The 20,222-nt window shown below is 35.6% G+C and overlaps 2 protein-coding genes across 5 annotated transcripts; one reads left to right on the top strand and one right to left on the bottom strand.

Annotated features, from left to right (window-relative positions):
• Window positions 1-2,758: 2,758 nt before the first annotated feature.
• Window positions 2,759-5,043, bottom strand: LOC141401692 (uncharacterized). The gene has a single exon (XM_073982069.1). It carries the CDS (start codon window positions 4,898-4,900, stop codon window positions 3,017-3,019), a length of 1,884 nt encoding a protein of 627 aa, XP_073838170.1. The 5' UTR covers window positions 4,901-5,043; the 3' UTR covers window positions 2,759-3,016.
• A 5,967-nt stretch (window positions 5,044-11,010) lies between these two features.
• Window positions 11,011-17,776, top strand: LOC141401690 (uncharacterized). 4 transcript variants are annotated; one of them, XM_073982052.1, is made up of 3 exons: window positions 11,011-11,045; window positions 11,159-13,551; window positions 13,663-17,776. In XM_073982052.1, exons 2-3 carry the CDS (start codon window positions 11,451-11,453, stop codon window positions 17,250-17,252), a joined length of 5,691 nt encoding a protein of 1,896 aa, XP_073838153.1. In that variant the 5' UTR covers window positions 11,011-11,045; window positions 11,159-11,450; the 3' UTR covers window positions 17,253-17,776. The 4 variants fall into 4 exon arrangements, with proteins under 4 accessions (XP_073838153.1, XP_073838154.1, XP_073838152.1 ...); XM_073982053.1 differs by having other exon boundaries at window positions 11,159-13,583; window positions 13,663-13,827; XM_073982051.1 differs by having other exon boundaries at window positions 11,159-17,776.
• Window positions 17,777-20,222: the final 2,446 nt, after the last annotated feature.

Below are 20,222 nucleotides of genomic sequence, written 5' to 3'. Positions count from 1 at the left end.
TGAACAATATCGGCTAATGTTTTGGTATAGCCCCCTTATAGCGGTACCTTCCGATCTTCGGTATTTCGGATATTTAAGCCACATTTTCCTACTAAATAAGCTGTAATTTGGTACTTAGGGTTCTTAGTGGTCACAAAACATATCCACCAAAAATGGTGGACCTGGGTCCACGTTTGGGTATAGCCTCCATATAACGGTACCTTCCGATTTTCAGTATTTTGAGGATTTAAGCTAAATTTTCCGAAAATCAATTATTTCGCCTGCAGTAATTAATAATTTAGTATCCCTTATGCCTAAAAGATGTGATTGTGTCATCCAGAATAGAGGATAAGCAACGAAATATTGATTTCAATAGTTTTTGCTGTACCTCAAATGGGGGTGCTTTAGTTTTGTCCGCTTATATTTGCGACCTAAAATGTTTTTTGAATTTTAACTTTTGATTATTAAATTCTGATCTCCTTATTTTTGTATTTTTCAATTATAAAGATATAAATAAATAAAAAGAAAAATAAAAAATAAATTTATAATTTAGATTTCATAAAAAAATTATCATTTCAAAAAAATTTACTGAGGGGGTGCTTTAGTTTTGGCCGATACTGTATGTATTTTGTTTTCGTAATTTTGAACGCACACGCAACACGCAGAGCTATAAGTTTGGCCCTGAAAAAAATACATTCTCTGTTCAAGAACCTGCAAGAAGCTACTATTTTTTACTACTACGGAACAAACCAACAAAAATCTCTTATTGTTTTCATGCAATTTTAATTAGAAAGAAGTGATTTTTTGAAGTTTTTAAAATCATATTTTTTATTTTCCGTTGCCATTTCAAATGTGAGTCTTGTACATTCCCGTGTTAGATGTATATAGTCTGAATGAATGGACCTTCCTCTGTTCACAAGACAATAAAACAGATGCAGAAACGCGCAGTTTTCGGAGATATTCAAGATTTTTCAAAATGACTTGGGAAATTTCTTAGTTGCATTTTCCAAAAGTGGTGAACGCCATTGTTGATTGTGTTTCGAAGAAATGGGCTCACTAATTCTAACAAATGATGATTTTTGTGAAATTAAGAATCCTTTCGCAATTTTACATAGTTTTGATCTGAGAATGTTGCAACATTTTTAGATGCTGTGGAGCAAATACCAATATATGTATGTACGTTAAAAATTGTAATGCAGTGCCAACCTGGACTTAATCTGAGACATTTCTAATACAATTAATGGTACAGACTTGCTGAACTTGATACAAATTAAAACAATTTTTGCCTTTAACCTTTAAAATACCTAATATGAGGGAACACGTCATATGGGGACTAGGGTTATGACTTTTTGACATTTTTTCTCAAAAATGATTTCCTGTAGCAGGGATGAATGAACTTTTGCCTAATAATCACTACGCTATCGTTTATTCCATTGAAATATAAAAAAAAGTTCACGCACAAATCGATTTTAAAAATATAATTTTTTGAAAAAATTTATGAATGAAAAAAATTTTTTGTTCAAAAATTATTTTTTGTTGCACGAATGAATAAATATAAGCCTACTAATAACTATAATAATGTTTATTTCATTCAAATATTGAAAAAGGTCATGCACAAACCACTTTGAAAACATTTTAAATTTTTTTTATTTTGTTAAAAAATTATATAACGATTCTTAGAATTGAAGAAAATTAGTGAGAAATACATGTTATGTCAGTTTAATTATCTCATGTGACTCTAAAGTGTATTTTCAATTGTATATCTGCTTACAGTGACTTCAAAAAATTTTCCATAATTTTGATAAATTCAAATTTTAAAATCATTTTGTGCGTGAGGTTTTTTCACCGAATCACCTTATAATTATGATTTTATGTAATCTGATGGCAAAACTCATCACGCTATGATACAGGGATATGAGGTTGTAAAAAAGTCTTAACCCTAATGGGGACTATACCAAAACGTTGCTAATATTTCGCGCAGAGGTTTTCTATCTACGAAGAACAAAAAATGCCAAAATACAACCAAATTCGTTGGAAAACATGTCTGTAACATTTAAAATATGTCTTATCGGCCGGTACCGTTCAATGAGGGCTACACAAAAACCCGAACCTATATTGAAAATATTTTGTATATAAATTTTCTATCCGCTGTGAACTCTATACACCAATTTGCAGCAAAATCAATTAAAAATTTAATGTAAAACGTATAAACAAACGGCAGCCGCTGTTGCATGTGCGCTACAGGAAACCGGGTTTATGTGGCCCAATTTGAGCCCCACACTATCCACTAACATAACAAAAATTTGTGCAAAATTCTAGGAACCATTTACTCCTTGCTCATACCGGATTTCAGCCAATATCAAATCTATGCTTCTACGTAGGTTTACATGCTGCTACAACAACAACAGCAGGTAAGTGCTCAGATTTCCTCCTATCGAGGCGTCCTTTAAAGTCATCTTTTTCGCTTTTCACGCAAGAGCTAAACGTAGAATTTTAAATATTCATCAGGGACAGGCGTATGTCCACAGCCAATGATCCAAAAATAATTCGATAATCTCCTCCACTTATCGCCACCTATATAAACCAGAAAGTGAAAGGAATACAGTCCTCAAAGCACTGTGTGACAAAAAACATTCGTACCGACATACAAAGCCATTGGAATTTGGAATATCCATGTGCTTTCAATAATTACATGAACTCCGTATTAGCGGACCTCTTTTTCTTTTAAATTTTGGAATATAGATACCTACCAAGAATGTCGAATAAAAAATGCATTTGATTTTTATGTATTTTTATGAATATTTAGTGTTTTTAATTTCATCAAATACCGAGGCTTAATTAACTAGTAAAACTTATACAATTATTGCAATATCTTATTTCCTTATTTTTGTACATTATATCTACAGTTATAATACTCAGTGGCAAATATATACAATTACATAGATACACATATAAATGTATGTATGTTTCTTGCCGACGAGATGTTTCTACTTATGAAGTAGATTCTGAGACAAGTAGCAGCCAGTACTCTTTGAAATTAAGATAAAATAACTTCTTCCTTAATAATATCCTCTGAATCGAGAGCTCCCTCTGGATTCTCTGCTCCTTCTGCTTCGGCAACTCTACGTTGCAAATGACGCCATAAAGTGCTCTTCGAAATTTCATATAGATTGGCGGCATGGTTTTGAGACATGCCCTCGTGTATACAGGCATATACAGCTTTAGCCAGTTTCATTTTCAAGTCATCTTTTGAAACACTGTCACGCTTTCGACAGCTAACAAAGTCTGGTAATTGACCGGAATTGGACAAACGCACTTTATGTCGGTGCAAGGTTGACATCGGTATATCTAGATCTTGTGATATGCTCTTAAGCGATTCTCCGGTTTTTAGGCGCTCGTAGGCCTTGGAAATTATTGGATTCTCTCGAGTAGTTTTCATGTATTGGGGATGTTTGCGAACCCGTCTCCACAACACGGTTTTCGAAATGTCAAATCGTATTGCAGCTTTTTGCAGAGATAGGCCTTCATTTATTACGGCTTGACTAGCCAACTCAATGACATCCACTTTGTCGTTTTGTAACTTGGGGATTTTTGGAAGGCTTTCTACACCTGTACTGCGAACTCTTCTCCAAAGTTCGGTTTTGGATACATTAAATTTAACAGCGGCTTTTGGCAGAGACATACCTTCGTTGATCATGGCTTGATAGGCCAAATCAGCCGCAGTTAACTCCGAAGAACTATTCATGTCATAGTTTGACTCAGATTTTTGATTGTCTGAACTTATCGATTCATTTGCACTAGTATCCTTTAGCAAAGTATAATTGCCTTCGGAACTTGAATGCAGCATAGACGACATAGCATCATCGGTGTTTTGAGCCTCCACCGTTTCAATGTCGTTGTGATTTCCCTGATCTAGCTTCGGAATAACACCGGATGTTGTGTGACTTTTTCCCTTAGTGGATTTTATCGAGGACTTGGGTTTAATTTCGATAATAGATGTCGTAGTAATGGTGGATGGAGTTTGATTGTTGGTTTGTGTGGCCGTGGAAACATTAGTTGCTGCCACATCTGTTCCTCCGATATGTATTAAGGGTTCATCTCCGCTACTGTATTCCTCAATTATGTGCGTTTCACAAGCGTCTTCTTCGTTCACTTCCATGGTGGTCGATTCTGAGCTAGACCTAGATTCCAATTTGTGGTTATGGGTCAATGTAAAAGTACCCGAATTTTCTGTTAAAATATATTCATTTCCGCTAGTAGAACCGGGGACATGTTCAATTGAATATGTGATTTTATGCTGCGGCTCTTGGGGGTATACGTCCAGAAATTCCAGCTCCCTAGTTTGTCCATTCGAGGATGTAACATTGTTTCCATTTGATGCCAAAGTTGTTTGATTGTTAGTCTGTAGTACTGTGTGAGTTTCAATTAATTCTTCGTGTTGTATGGTAACTGTGTCAGGTCCATGAGTTGCGACACTCGCACTAACATGTCTGCCTACCCCAACAGATGCGTTTGATGTCATAGCATTATTATTGTTGATGTTTTGACTTTGTGCCAGCATAGCATTTGTATGACACTCAAAACTGATGGCACTTTTAATGCCCAAAACATTTATAGCTTCTAGAAATTCAGAGAGGTTCGATGATGATAGTGAACATTCTCCTAAATACACAAACGAAAGCACATTTTCCAACAGATAGCCCTTGATATCGGGTAGCATAATGCAACATTCTTGCTGCAATGGAACGTCGCTCAGGAGGTTCCTTAATAAATCGCTGCAAGACGACAAGACAAATCGATGGGCCTTTACAGAACTACCTCCAGCCACTATAGTCACTTCACAGCTTTGTAAGTCTTCGCGCAATCCCTTATGTATATCTAATATTGTGGCCGAGTGGCCCATCCACTTAAGATGGTTCATTGTTACTGGGAGTCTTGTTTTATGATCTAGGATTAATTGTGTATTGTTGTTTTCAAGATTTGTTTTGTTTTAATTTCTTTTCGTTTTTTTTTTGTTCCAAAGCGAAGCGAAGTGGAATTGGGTCGGTACTAGGGTTCTGTAAAATAATTAATGAACATGTAGGGATCTATAAATTTACAATTTCTCATTTTCTGACAATCAATAAATGAACACATTTGTTTGCCTTTACATGTGCTGTCGTATGTAATCCACACGGTATATTTTATATACAGTTTGTCAAGTAATTGTTTTCGAACCAAGAAAACTAACATTTTTCTGTATTAATTTATGAAAAAATTACTGATAATTTTGATAAAAATGTCGGGTTTTTTGCAAAAATTAGTTGGACGACTTATTTAAGACATGATAGGATGTATAAATAAAAAATTAACCCATGTAGTCCAACAAAAAATAACGAAAACCAATAACTACATGTAATGCAAGTTGTCAAATAAATGTTTTCGAAATGTAATGGAGGTTGAAAATCAGGACAATTTATGAATTTTATTTTTAACAGGGAGTAACTACTAAAAAGTATCAACAATATTAGGCATCGAATATCCGTACTAGGAGGGTTATCATATGGACCAAGGGAGTACCAGGTCATATTACATGTAAACAGGGTCCTGTAGGTTTTAAACCGGGAATATCTGAAAACTAAGACGTTTTATGAGTTTCTTTAGTTCACTAGGATGGATTGCCATCAACTAAAACAAATATTACCTTCAGAATAATTAAATCAGGAGGGTTGCCAGATGTACGAAAAAGGTACCAGGTTATATAAACAGTAAATGAGACCACCTGAATCCATAACCAGGGCTTAAGATTTGTTTATTTAACTCAAATTGAATTAATGGATGAGGCAATTCCCTAAAACAAACCAAAATATGACGTAAAAATACAAATATCGCTTAGAAATACATATGCAAGATATTGTCTGTCTATACTGATTTTATAATGGACATCCGATGTCAACTGTTTAGAGCCAGTTCAGAGGAATTCTCTAAGTTTTTTGGATTCCATGTTAACATTGAAGCATTATTTTGCCGTCAGCATTATTTCTCCCTTAAAAAATATGCTACAGTAGTACTGCAGAGTACACGAAATTAGTCCAATAGGTCGTAGTAGGCAATTCTGAAAATTGTCGAAATCTGTACCCCATACATTTCTAAGCAATATTAGTCTCTTACTGTGATATTTCCGATAGTTTCGTGAAATGTTATTATCTCTTAATTAATATTAAGTGAAACAACAAACTTCGGTGCCCGGTTTTGAGACACAGGTGGTCTCGTTTACTGTTTATATAACATGGTACCTTTTTCGTACATCTGGCAACCTTCCTGATTTAATTATTCTGAAGGTAATATTTATTTTAGTTGATGACAATCCATACTAGCGAACTAAAGAAACTCATAAAACGTCTTAGTTTCCAGATATTCCCGGTTTAAAACCTACAAGACCCTGTTTACATGCAATATGACTTGGTACTCCCTTGGTCCATATGGTAACCCTCCTATTACGGATATTCGATGCCTAATATTGTTGATACTTGTTAGTAGTTACTCCCTGATAAAAATAAAATTCATAAATTGTCCTGATTTTCAAGTATTTACCGAAAATATGGGGTATATTGGAACCTCCATTACATTTCGAAAACATTTATTTGACAACTTGCATTACATGTAGTTATTGGTTTTCGTTATTTTTTGTTGGACTATGTGGGTTAATTTTTTATTCATACATCCTATCTTGTCTTAAATAAGTCGTCCAACTAATTTTTGCAAAAAACCCGACATTTTTATCACAATTATCAGTAATTTTTTCATAAATTAATACAGAAAAATGTTAGTTTTCTTGTTTCGAAAACATTTACTTGACAAACTGTATGTTATGCAAAGCAATTGTCACAGTTTTTTGTCCATATGTATTTCCTTCTGCACAGCAAAATTTTATATTTTATTTCGTTTTGTTATTTATATTGTGAACAAACTAAACAGCGGTGTTTCTTTTGTTGTAAAAAATGCATATGTACTCCCATGTGTACAAAATTCAAAAAAATTTCAGATTTTTTTACGTGATAATTAGTAATAATTATTACTAAAGGCCTGCGTACATAAGCTGCTCTGCCTGATTGCTTTGCTTTCCTGCTTCATTTTTGACATAATAAAAATAAAAGAATAAAGAAGGCCGAGGAAATTTCGAACTGGGTTGCCCTTTTCTTTTTTATTCTTTTATCAGAAGTAAGCAAGGTAAGCAGGCAAGGCAGCTTATGTACACAGGCCTTAATGTTGCAATTTTTGACAGATGTGTAAAGGAAAAGTTGCTGAAAAAATGTTTTAGCAACATTTAGTAAGTAAGTTCAGGTCCACACTGGAGTGATTTCATTGAAAAAATTGCATAAAATTATGCGTCTCTAGATCGACCTCCATGGTAGAGTAAAATCATAAAATTGCAGTAGTGGGAAATTCGATTTAAGAACACCTAATTTCATGAAATTTTTAATGAAATTCACGCTAGTGTAGACCGGGACTAAAAAAATGTATAAAAAATACCGTGTAGAAGTCCTATTAATGGGTACTTTACTCTATATGTTTTTTACATATGGGTTGTCACTTTTTATATACAGAATATATTGTTACGAATGTAACTGATAGGTTTAAGTTAGAAACGAGAAGGACTTGCTACAACTGTCGGAAAGCTGGACACATTGCACGAGAATGCAGATTGCAACGACCAAGGACCAGATCCGCCTCACCGCCTTTGAAAAGCGAAGACCAACTTGTGGCTAAGAATCCGAAAAATGAGACATCAGGTGAATCAAAAAAAGTGAATTCCGTCAATCACGAAGCGCCGCTGGCAGATGATGAAAACGATGGTCCCACAATTTCTATAGCCATAGTCCAGCAGAAGAACCACAACTTAACGGTGAAAGGCTTCGTCAATGGTGTATTGCGTACCTTGACATTGGACACCGGTGCAACAAAGTCCATTATTAGACCGGATTTGGTAAAAGGGAAGGTATTGCCGTTAAATGGAGTCAAATTGCGGACGGCCACAGGCGAGACTACAACGGTGCATGGAAAGGCCTACCAAAGGCTGAGCATGGGTAGAAAATCGGTAAATTTCGATTTTATAGTGGCCGATATTAGCTCTGTTCCTTTACCTGCCTGAGGTTACCATTTCTTACCATTTTTAACCTGCAAAGCGTTCCTTTACTTTAGCACGCATACAATTTATATGAGACCAGTTCACCACTTTTACCATTTTTTGCCACTGTTACCATTTTTTAAAGTAAAGGAACAGACCAATTGTGGACGAAGTCATACTTGGTGTAGACTTCATGATTGCCTTCGATATAAACCTGGACATAAAGCACCGTGTGATGACTTGGTCCAATGTGGAAATACCGATTAATGTGGGCTACAAAGAGAAGAAAAGCATGTGTCGCCCAAGTGCAGAATTTGACGAAATCGCTGTAGATGTCCGTACGCTGAAGGTGGAAGCCGCCGAAAAATGGCCAGTACGAAAGCGGAAAAATCTCGCAACGAGGAGGAAAAAGCGAAGATGTACGTCGAGGAAATGTCCATCGAAAAGCGGCCGTGCAACAAGGAAGGACAAGTCCGATGAAGACCAGGTGGCACTTAGGAAGGTGACCACAAAGAAAGAAGGTATAACGTCAAGATTCCTGGAGAGAAAGCAACTTCCAGAAGAGCAGAAGTCCAAAGCTGACGCAGTAGAGGGTACATCTAAATCGGTTGCCACCACTACGGAACGAGAACTGCGTCTAGTCAAGAGGAACAGGCTTAAGCGGGAGGCAGTGTTACCAATGCCCATACCACAGAGAGGGAACTGTGCCTATTCGGGACGAACAGGCTTAAGCGGGAGGCAATGTTACGAATGTAACTGATAGGTTTAAGTTAGTTTAGTTTAATTTCCGTTAATTTAAAAATTTGAATTGTAACGTAAAGTTTTTATTACGCAGTTTAAGCAACAACAACTACCATGTAGAACTCTCTTCATTATTCTAGATGTTACTTTACCTTTCATTAATGTGCTTTTATTTTGTTTTGCCATAATCATGTAATTATTGTTTAGTTTGTTACTTCTTTGCACTTGTTTGTTGTTGTTACGTCATTACTGTGCTTATCGTCCAATTGTATTCCCCCATGTATGTATGTGAGTATGGTTGTTCGCTTAGTGCGAATGTGCGTCTGTGTGTTCGCTGCACAGATTCGAGATGTTGCCATATGTGTTCTGGAGGACTCTAGAACAGGGAGACTTTGGGATATAAATGCAGGGGAACTGGCAATGACGAGTTGAGTTGTGTTTTAAGCGTTGAACTGAACAGATCGGTTAAATAAGAGCTGCGTGCTAACTAGAGATTTGCTGTGTGCTTTGTAATTAAAGTCGGTTCTGAATAAGTGTAATAAAGTAAATAAAGCATTGTAGAAACGTAATCTAAAACGAACCCTGTTTTATTTGGTACAAATCGTATCGGGGAATAAAACAACGTCTACACGGACATTAGTTAAATCTAATTCCGTAACAATATATATGCAACAAATGTAAAATAACACAAATATCAAATTTTTTTCTTCAAAACGCACATAGGTTTCAATCAGGAAATTTTTGGCCAAAACCCTATTTTTGAAGTTTCGAAATTTTAATTTTTTTGCGCAGAATAATAAAAACACATCAAAGCTTCGTTCCAAAACTATAAAGTTTTTACACATTTAACACATTTTGCACATTTTCCCCGAAATGCGTTCCCGTACACCAAAAAAGTTGCAAAATGTTCACTTCTCTTTGAACAAAAATGGCGCTGAATAGCTTTCTCTTTAGAAGCTTTTTACACGACAAATTTGAGCGAGCAAAAATGTGCAACATGTGTGTCTGCTTCTGATTCGCTGACGCGCCGACTTTGACATTTGTTCCAGATTTTTTGACGTTTCTGCCATTTTTTCGTTCCCGTACATTTTGGAAAAATGTGTGTATTGGACTCATTTTCGACAGTTTGCTCTTTTGACACTTTTATCATTAAAAAAGTACTGGAACGAAACTCAAGTCGTCTGAAAATATTTAGTTTTTGTAAATAACGTTAGTATTCGTTGATTGGCGCACTACCAAAGTTGACACTTTTTTAGCTTTGTTCCTTTACTTTTTTAATGGTAATACTATGTTTACATTTACGAAATCCACTCGGTTTCAGCTGTCAATTCCTTTGCGTATAAGTCAAATGAAAACTCATCTGAAACCGATTGGATTTCATATGACGTTTGAGCAATGGAATTGACAGTTGAAATCGAGTGGATTTCGCAAATGTAAACATAGTATAAGGGTGGTAAAAGAGAAAAGTGTCAAAATTGCTCTCTCATGAACCATGGTAGAACAAATACAAGGTAAAGTTAATACTACAACAAATACAGCTCGAACAACAACCACAAAGGAATTTGTTTTTGTTTGGAACGTTAGTGTCAAATATAAATGTAAACAAAATAAGGAAATGTCTATAAATTATTGGAATTTAAAAAACTAATAATTTTTCACATTTGATTGAATATTTTGAAAAACATAAATGAAAACTCGTTAGATTTTCAGTTTGAATGTTTCCATATCATTCCACTAAATGCACAATATCACGCAGGAAGTAGAATTCTTGCAAAAATGTTTGGGGTCGCTCGTAATTCATTGAAAAAAGAGAAGCTGTTTTAATCTTTTGTTTTTGAAAACAAGAAGCACATGTTTATTAGGGCTTTATTATTTTCAAGTTTAACAAAATACCACACATATTGACAAATATTGTTGTTATGAACTTAGAAGACTTTTTCCGTTAATTTGAAATTTAAATTTATTAACGTTCGCTTTTATGATTTTTATAAAATTTATGTTTTTTTGTATAACGTACAATTTGTTTTGTATGGTCTATTTTATTAAGATCGATTTTATTTTAATAGTGTAAACGCTCTATAATATGTTTGTTATCGTTTTAAAAGATGTGTTCAGTAATTTGTAATAGATAAACGATATATTATCGTTTGGTATTTCTTTTCTCACAATGGCTCCTTTAAGTCATTCCAGGAGAAACCGCCAAGAGAGAAAGAATTAAGTAAGATCAACCTTTGTACCATATTTGATTACGCAATCATTTCATTTAATTTACTTTGTAATTTCATTTAATTTATTTAATTTACATTGTCATTTCAATTTCATTTATTTTAGATAATAAAACATCACCAACCAACCAAACCGACAAACCAAATAACATGAAACAAACAGATGTACAAACTAGCGTACAATCGAAATAAACAGACTTTGTAATAGAACGAAAGGCCAAAGAGTTTGGTTTCATTTCAATCGAGGGCAAAGTTTGTGTTTTATTATAATTCTTCTGCCAAAAACAATAAGTTGGCCATTTGCCATAGTGGAAACTTATTCGAAAACGTTACAGCCGTAACATTATTTTTATTATTTAATTAATATTTGCATTAATTAATTCTCCTGGAACAAGTGTATGATACGTCGTAGCCAACGACTGCAAGAGAAGATGTCTCAAGGTAATGAGAATACAAAAAAGCTGCTGCCTGCAGAAGTCACTGCGTCAGCATCATCGTCTGAGAGTGAATTCGAAAAAACAATAGTGGAGCAACAACAAAATACCGCAGGCGAAAACATAGAAAGCCTGAAAGAAGAAATTCGTGCTTTAAAATCATCATTGCAGATGTACATAAATGCCGCCAATACAACGACAAGTGTTGCTGTATCACAACCGCCAACTTTTCATCACAATGTAGTAGCTGCGCCGTCTACTACAATGTATTACAGTGTTGCGTCGATGCCCAGCAGAACTATGGATGTGCCGTATACGCCGACGACACAAAAGTTAAGTATCGACCATCAGCATATGTTTAGTCAAAACATAAACTCTGCTCAATACATAACCCCCCTTTTTCCACAGCCGCTTGTGCAACAACAAACATACTGTCCACCATCGTATGCACCAACACAACAACAATTGCATTACGTGCCGTTTTCCACACCACAGAGTGCTTCATATAATTTGCCGCCGTCACTTTTATCAGAAGCGCCAATGGTATCCTACCCGTCATACGCCACGCATTTGTTTAGTGGTGTACCTAATTCAACGTCAAACGATCAACCATCACAGAGATTGACAGTATCGCCGTCAACAATAATAAAAACATCAACACAGCCGAATGTGGTGCTGCAATCACAACAAAATAATTTCAGTGAAAAAACAAATAATTATGAGCCGCAGTTACAACAATCACAGCAACAGAATACAACGATGCCGTCATCATACTCACAGCCACAAACGTCGACTTTCGCTGCAACTCAAAATGCCGGTAATGTCAACAATTGTTTATTGCAAGTGCCGCAACAAATTACGCAGACGAGTGTGCAAAATTCAATCCGCAAATTACACGACCTACCAGAATTTAATGGACAACCTGAACAGTGGCCCATGTTTGCCGTTTCATATAGAGAAACAACACGTATGTACAATTATTCAAAGCTGGAAAATTTAACGCGGTTGCAAAAAGCCCTAAAAGGAGAAGCTAAGGCAAAAGTGGAGGCTTATTTAATTCACCCTGAATGTGTAGATCAGGTGATGTCAACGTTGGAATTTCATTTTGGACGCCCGCAGATAATGATTCGATCCCAAATAGCCAAGGTACGATCATTTCCCACAATTTCTGGTAAGAAAATGTCGGAAATAGTAAATTACAGTACAATGGTGTCGAATCTTACCGTTTTTTTGGAAAATGCAGGGGCAACTCCGCATTTGTGTAATTTAACGTTGCTTGAAGAATTGGTCAACAAGCTGCCTCTATCTAAACGTGAAGAATGGGCAAGATTTTCATTGAATAATTTGGGGCAATACCCAACAATACGCCAGTTTAGTACATGGCTGCAAGAGGTTGCCACATACGTTTCTTTTGCCACGGAATCTGATTCTACAAAAGCTGATGTTATGCAGAATAAAAATCCAAAAGTGAAACAGTCTTTTGCCATAACAACGGATGTCAACAGGAAGAATTTGTGCGTTGTTTGTGGAGAAAAACATTTAATCTATTATTGCAGCAAATTTAAAAATTATTCCACAGCTGACAGGTGGAAATTGGTAAAAGAAAAACGATTGTGTTTTACATGTTTAAAAACTGATCACATTTCCCAAAAATGTAGTAATCGCCAGCAGTGTTCAGTGGGTGGTTGCCAAAAATACCACAACCGTTTATTGCATGAAGCTGGCAAAAACAACAACAATATAAATGCAAATAATAATATGGGTAATGGTGAAAAGCGAGCATCAGTGGGAGACAGTAAAAATGCCACATCATCTGTAACAACAATAGTGGATGAATATGTAAACAAGAAAACGCTATTTAAATACTTACCTGTGAGATTGAGAGGACCTAAAGGCTACATAAACATAATTGCATTTATTGACGATGGGTCAAAAATTTCTTTGCTGGAAGAAAAGGTTGCCAAGCAGATTGGATTGTGTGGACCTTATAGTAATTTGTCACTAGGCTGGATTGGTGGCAAAAAATCAACTGAAATGTCTATGCGAATTGATGTGGAAATCGCGAGTAAGAATGGAGAGTATTTGCAGATGAGAAATGTTAGAACTACTAACCATTTAAAATTACCAAAAAAATCTCTAAATATTGCCGATTTTAAAAAACGTTTTTCTATTTTAGAAAATATTTTTATTGATGATTATTTTGATGTGACCCCTAAGCTGTTAATTGGATTACCCCACATTAGATTGGTTCGACCACAAAACGTAATGGATCTCGATGAAAACTTTTCTGTGCACCAAACACTTTTGGGCAACATTGCATTTGGCTCCAATGAAGAATCAGCTGATAACATGGTTTGTGTGATTGACGTCAGCGACTATAATGATATTCAGAAGCAAGTAGCTGAATATTTTTCAATTGAAGGATTTGGTATGAAACCTGTTTTGCCAGTCGAGTCTGAGGAAGACAAAAGAGCAGAAGCTATCCTTAAAAATACAACTGTGAAAATTGGTAACCAATATGAAACTGGTCTTTTATGGAGGAAAGACGATTATGAATTTAAGGATACGTATTCTGTGGCGCTCAGACGACTTCAAGGCATTGAAACAAAAATGAAAAAAGATGAATCACTAGCTAAATGGTATAATGAGAAAATTGATGAATATATCTCGAAGGGGTACGCCAGAAAAATGAATGCAGATGAAGCCTCTATTGTGAATGAACGCACCTGGTACCTACCACATTTTGTAGTGACGAATGTAAACAAAAATAGTAAGCGCAGATTGGTTTTTGATGCTGCAGCAAACATCGATGGAGAGTCTTTCAACTCGAGACTAATGAAAGGTCCCTGTAAATATCAACCGAAGCCACTTCTTTCTATTTTGTTTAAATTTCGTCAAGGTAAAATTGGTATATGTGGAGACATACGTGAAATGTTCCATAGAGTTAAAATTCGAGATCAAGACCAAACAGCACAAAGGTTTTTATGGCGAGGAGGTGACAGTACGAGGGCACCGGATATTTATATTATGAGTGCAATGATTTTTGGATCAGCCTGTTCACCCTGTAGTGCACAATATGTCAAAAATTTGAACGCTGAAAATTATTTTGATTCTGAAGCAAGAGCATATAAGGCCATTGTGGACTGTCATTATGTCGATGATTTTGTTGACAGTTTTGACACAATGGCTGAAGCGTTATCTGTCACCAGAAGTGTTATTCGAATACATAAAGAAGCAAATTTTGAACTTCGAGGCTTTATATCTAATTCAGTGGATCTTTTGGAGTCGCTTGTGCCGGATGGAGATGAAGATAAAATGGAATTTAAAAATTTTTGTGTTGGCGAAAGTATGGGTGAGAAGGTTTTAGGACTGTTCTGGTTACCTAAAACTGATTCCTTTTATTTTAATTTAAAATTTTCAAAGCTTTCTTCTGCAGTTCGAGACGGTGAACGAATTCCAACGAAAAGCGAGGTGCTGAGTGTGACCATGTCCATTTTTGATCCATTTGGGTTTATAGCCAACATTGTAATTCGATCAAAACTCATCTTACAAGAATTATGGAGATTTAATATAGATTGGAATGCGCCAATTCCAACTGAAATATATCGCAGATGGTATGAGTGGTTCACTGAGTTGCAGAATGTTAAGTATATTGAAATTCCAAGGTGTTATGCTGCAAATTTCACAAGTCCAGACACAAAAATTGATCTCCATGTATTCGTCGATGCTAGTGAAGTTGCTTTTTCTGCTGTTTGTTATTGGCGGATCACAGGTGGAGACCAGGTGGAAATTAAATTTGTAGCCGGAAAGGTAAAATGTGCACCATTAAGGCCCCTGTCAATACCCAGGCTTGAACTCCAGTCTGCTGTTTTGGGAGTGCGATTGAAGGAAGCGATAGTAGCCAGTCATGATATAAAGCCCAATAAAATAACATTCTGGTCAGACTCGAAGACTGTTGTCAGATGGATCCAATCTGACTGCAGAATTTATAAACAATTTGTTTCACATCGTGTTGCAGAAATTTTAGAATATTCAAAAGTGGAAGAATGGAGATGGATTCCCGGGTCACAAAATCCAGCCGACGATGCGACGAGACCTTGTCAATTTTCCGGTAAGGTTTCGAGATGGTTAAAGGGACCAGATTTTTTAAAAATGGATCCAGTTAATTGGCCACTTCTTCCAGAGGATATTAAGCAATTTGAAAAAGATCCTGAAATACGAACAAAATTCATAGCAACTACTACGGTGAGTGATTGTCTGTTTCCATATGATGAGAAAACCAAATATTACAGCTTGCTGCGCAAAACAGCTTGGTTATACAGAGCAATTAATAATTTTAAAAGGAGTATTTCTTTTGAAGGCGAAACTTCTTTAAATTTGAAGCCGTATTTAATTCCTCAGGAGATTAAAAATGCTGAAATATACTGGTGTAAACGGGCACAAGAAGAAGAATTTAAAAATGAAATCCTAGCTTTAAAAATGGGTCGCCGTATTTCCAAAAAGAGCCCAATATTTGAATTAAATCCGTGTTTAGGTGATGATGGTTTAATAAGAATTTCCGGACGCATTAATAATGCAACCTGCGTTGGACCTTCCACTAGAAAGCCAATAATCATGCCAAGAAATAATTTGATCACAAAATTGATTGTCAAACAGTACCAAGAAGATTTTCTTCACCAAAATCAGGAATCCATTTGTGCAACTATTCGGACCAAATTTTGGATGCCTTCGTTAAGACAACTGGTAAGAAGTTCAAAGAAAAATTGTCAACTTTGTAAAAATCGTAGCGCTGTTCCAAGGCCTCCTTTAATGGGTCAACTTCCCGAAGATCGTGTCATACCATTTGTGAGAGCATTCTCGTATACCGGAGTTGATTTTATTGGCCCATATACAATTTCATTGGGCAGACGTAGTGAAAAGAGATGGGTCGCACTATTCACGTGCCTAACTACGAGAGCAATTCATCTCGAGCTTGCGAAAGATTTATCAACAGATGCTGTCATTCTTTGCCTAAGAAATTTTATAAATAGAAGAGGAGTTCCTGTGCGTATTAGGAGCGACAGAGGTACCAACTTTATTGGAGCAAGTAAAGAAAACTTCGTTTTTGATTCTTGTAAAATTGGCGACGAATGTACACGTCGTGGCATAGAGTGGGTATTTAATAATCCAGCGGACCCCTCAGCTGGCGGAGCATGGGAGAGGATGGTGCGTGCTGTAAAAAACGTTTTGACTTTCACCCTGAAAGAAAAATCTCCTCAAGTGGAGACGTTAAATAGTTTACTCATCGAAGCAGAAAATTTAGTAAATTCTCGTCCATTGACGCATTTACCAATTGAGAGCGAAGACAGTGAGCCTCTTACCCCAAACCATTTTTTGGTGGGTGGTCCTAATTTTATTCAAACACCAACAGTAAATGAAAACATCTGTCTACGGAAGCAGTGGCACATATTACAACAAATGAAGCAAACGTTTTGGAAACGATGGATACAGGAATATCTTCCAGATCTAGTAAGGCGGACAAAGTGGTTTCATCCTGTACCACCGATTAAAGTTGGAGATGTTGTTGTTGTATGTGATAGTAATGTGGCCCGTGGTGAATGGAAGCGAGGTGTGGTGGTGGAAGTATGTACAGCGGCTGATGGTCAAGTTCGTTCGGCAGTGGTGAAAACATCGGCAGGCAAGTTACGTCGTCCAGCATCAAAGTTAGCAGTCCTGGATGTTAGTGGTGAATCTCCCGATCGATTCACGGGCGGCGGGATGTTATGAACTTAGAAGACTTTTTCCGTTAATTTGAAATTTAAATTTATTAACGTTCGCTTTTATGATTTTTATAAAATTTATGTTTTTTTGTATAACGTACAATTTGTTTTGTATGATCTATTTTATTAAGATCGATTTTATTTTAATAGTGTAAACGCTCTATAATATGTTTGTTATCGTTTTAAAAGATGTGTTCAGTAATTTGTAATAGATAAACGATATATTATCGTTTGGTATTTCTTTTCTCACAATGGCTCCTTTAAGTCATTCCAGGAGAAACCGCCAAGAGAGAAAGAATTAAGTAAGATCAACCTTTGTACCATATTTGATTACGCAATCATTTCATTTAATTTACTTTGTAATTTCATTTAATTTATTTAATTTACATTGTCATTTCAATTTCATTTATTTTAGATAATAAAACATCACCAACCAACCAAACCGACAAACCAAATAACATGAAACAAACAGATGTACAAACTAGCGTACAATCGAAATAAACAGACTTTGTAAAAGAACGAAAGGCCAAAGAGTTTGGTTTCATTTCAATCGAGGGCAAAGTTTGTGTTTTATTATAATTCTTCTGCCAAAAACAATAAGTTGGCCATTTGCCATAGTGGAAACTTATTCGAAAACGTTACAGCCGTAACAATTGTACCGCCTCTATAAGTGGTGTTTTAGTGTGCGACATGTCGTTCGGACCTGGAGGAGGTTACATGTCAATGATATGAAGGAGTCTTTATGGGAAATTGTTTTTATTTCAGATGAATAATTTTTTTCTTCAAAAAATATATGTCCCTAATATACATCGAACATAGAAATAAATATATAAAATGTCGTATGGAATTTGACACTAACGTTACAACCCAGTTCAGTCTGCTGGGTATTGCTGCTACCTTTTCTTGTTCTACCATGCTCATGAACATTTTTACCAGAAAAGTAAAGGGACGGAAAAATGGTAGATCTGGCAGCAATGTCAAAAAGAAACATAAAAAAATCAATTTTCGTCTTTTATTTCACAGTTTTTAATTTAGTTTTGTCAGCGTTCGACTTTTTCTTCTGTTTTTCGTTCATTTTCTTTTTCATTGTGAAATAATCGTCAAACAAAAGTCGAAAAATCAGTTCTGCCATTTTTTACCTGCAGAAATTTTGCTGGTAGCCTGTGGTAGAAGAGAAAGCCATTTTCGCTCCCTCACCACTCTCACTCTCTTAAAAATTGCTTCCAGGGGCTGGATTCTTGTTCTATGAAGAAAGAAAGTTTTTACACATTTAACACATTTTGCACATTTTCCCCCGAAATGCGTTCCCGTACACCAAAAAAGTTGCAAAATGTTCACTTCTCTTTGAACAAAAATGGCGCTGAATAGCTTTCTCTTTATAAACTTTTTACACGACAAATTTGAGCGAGCAAAAATGTGCAACATGTGTGTCGGCTTCTGATTCGCTGACGCGCCGACTTTGACATTTGTTCCAGAGTGTATGCATTTCGGAGAGTTTGTTATAAAATAAAGAAATAAGAACTGAAGTTGCGAACATTTTTGCTGTAATTCACGAGACGGAAATTGTTAATGGAGTGAAGTGCAGTTGGAGTCCATGTCGAAAGCTGAACTAGTGATGGGAATTCAACATAAAAAACCTTTAGTATGATGAAGCAAAATCAGATGCGCTTGGATTAATTGTAGAATGGAGAAAGTAAACTCAAATGAATTGATGATTGAATTTAATGTATACTTTTTTAATTTGTGTTTAATAAAGTTCTCTGTATTCTTGTTTAAAACAAATAATAAATGCATTTTATTTATTCTGGGATATTTCGCAATAGCTTGCATTTTTACTGCATCTTTGGATTGATTAAACATAAAAAACCTTTAGTATGATGAAGCAAAATCAGATGCGCTTGGATTAATTGTAGAATGGAGAAAGTAAACTCAAATGAATTGATGATTGAATTTAATGTATACTTTTTTAATTTGTGTTTAATAAAGTTCTCTGTATTCTTGTTTAAAACAAATAATAAATGCATTTTATTTATTCTGGGATATTTCGCAATAGCTTGCATTTTTACTGCATCTTTGGATTGATTAAAAATGCAATCCGAAGAATGAATATAAATTCAATCCAAAGCAATGCATCTTAACCTGTAATTTGGATCGAAAATGGAGTGCATCCTAGCTGTGTGCTGTGGAAGCAATTCATAGGAAAAGATGTACTCCAACGGCAAATGTACTGTACACTTTGAATCACTGCAAGTGTACAGTACAATGCTGGAAACTTTTTGCTGGGTACAATTACTTTTCCGAAAAATTTGTTCGTGTGACTACGGACTTTTTTCTCAAATCGACAAGACCGAGTTCCCCAATACAGTAATTTCATAAAATTAATTCGATTTAAGAACACCTAATTTCATGAAATTTTTTTAATGAAATTCACGCTAGTGTGGACCGGGACATACTAAAGTCCCGGGCCACACTAAGAGTAATTTCACTGAAATTTTGACATGAAAGTAAAAGAAAATGTAAAATAAAACGGTCTGTTTCTTTCATACGAATATTGCAACAAAGCAAAATTGCAGAACACACGAAACCGTGTACACTAGTTTCTTGAAATTATGCATTTTTCCCAAAAAATGCAAAGTTTCATGTCCAAATATCATTGAAATTACTCTAGTGTGGCCCGGGACAAAGTGATTGTATGAAATTACTGTATTGGGAAACTCGACCTATGAACGCCAAAATAATGGGAAAGTTTCGTATGCAAGTTTCAGCGTGTGGCTTTAAAGAAAGGTAAGGGATTTTTATCCGATAATATCGATAAACAAAACTATCTATCGATATTGAATTTTTAAAAAATATGGTATGTTCCAGAACTGCAAGAATCTACTAATTTTTACTATTTTTTCCGATAACACAAAGGAAAAAATGGTATCGTAGTAAAAAATAGTAGATTCTTGCAGGTTCTGGAACAGAGCAATAAATA

The sequence above is a fragment of the Musca autumnalis genome, unplaced genomic scaffold (assembly GCF_047663935.1).
Source record: "Musca autumnalis isolate F117 unplaced genomic scaffold, ASM4766393v1 scaffold_4, whole genome shotgun sequence".
Classification (NCBI taxonomy): Eukaryota; Metazoa; Arthropoda; class Insecta; order Diptera; family Muscidae; genus Musca; species Musca autumnalis.
This window is presented reverse-complemented; position numbering and strand designations above follow the sequence as displayed.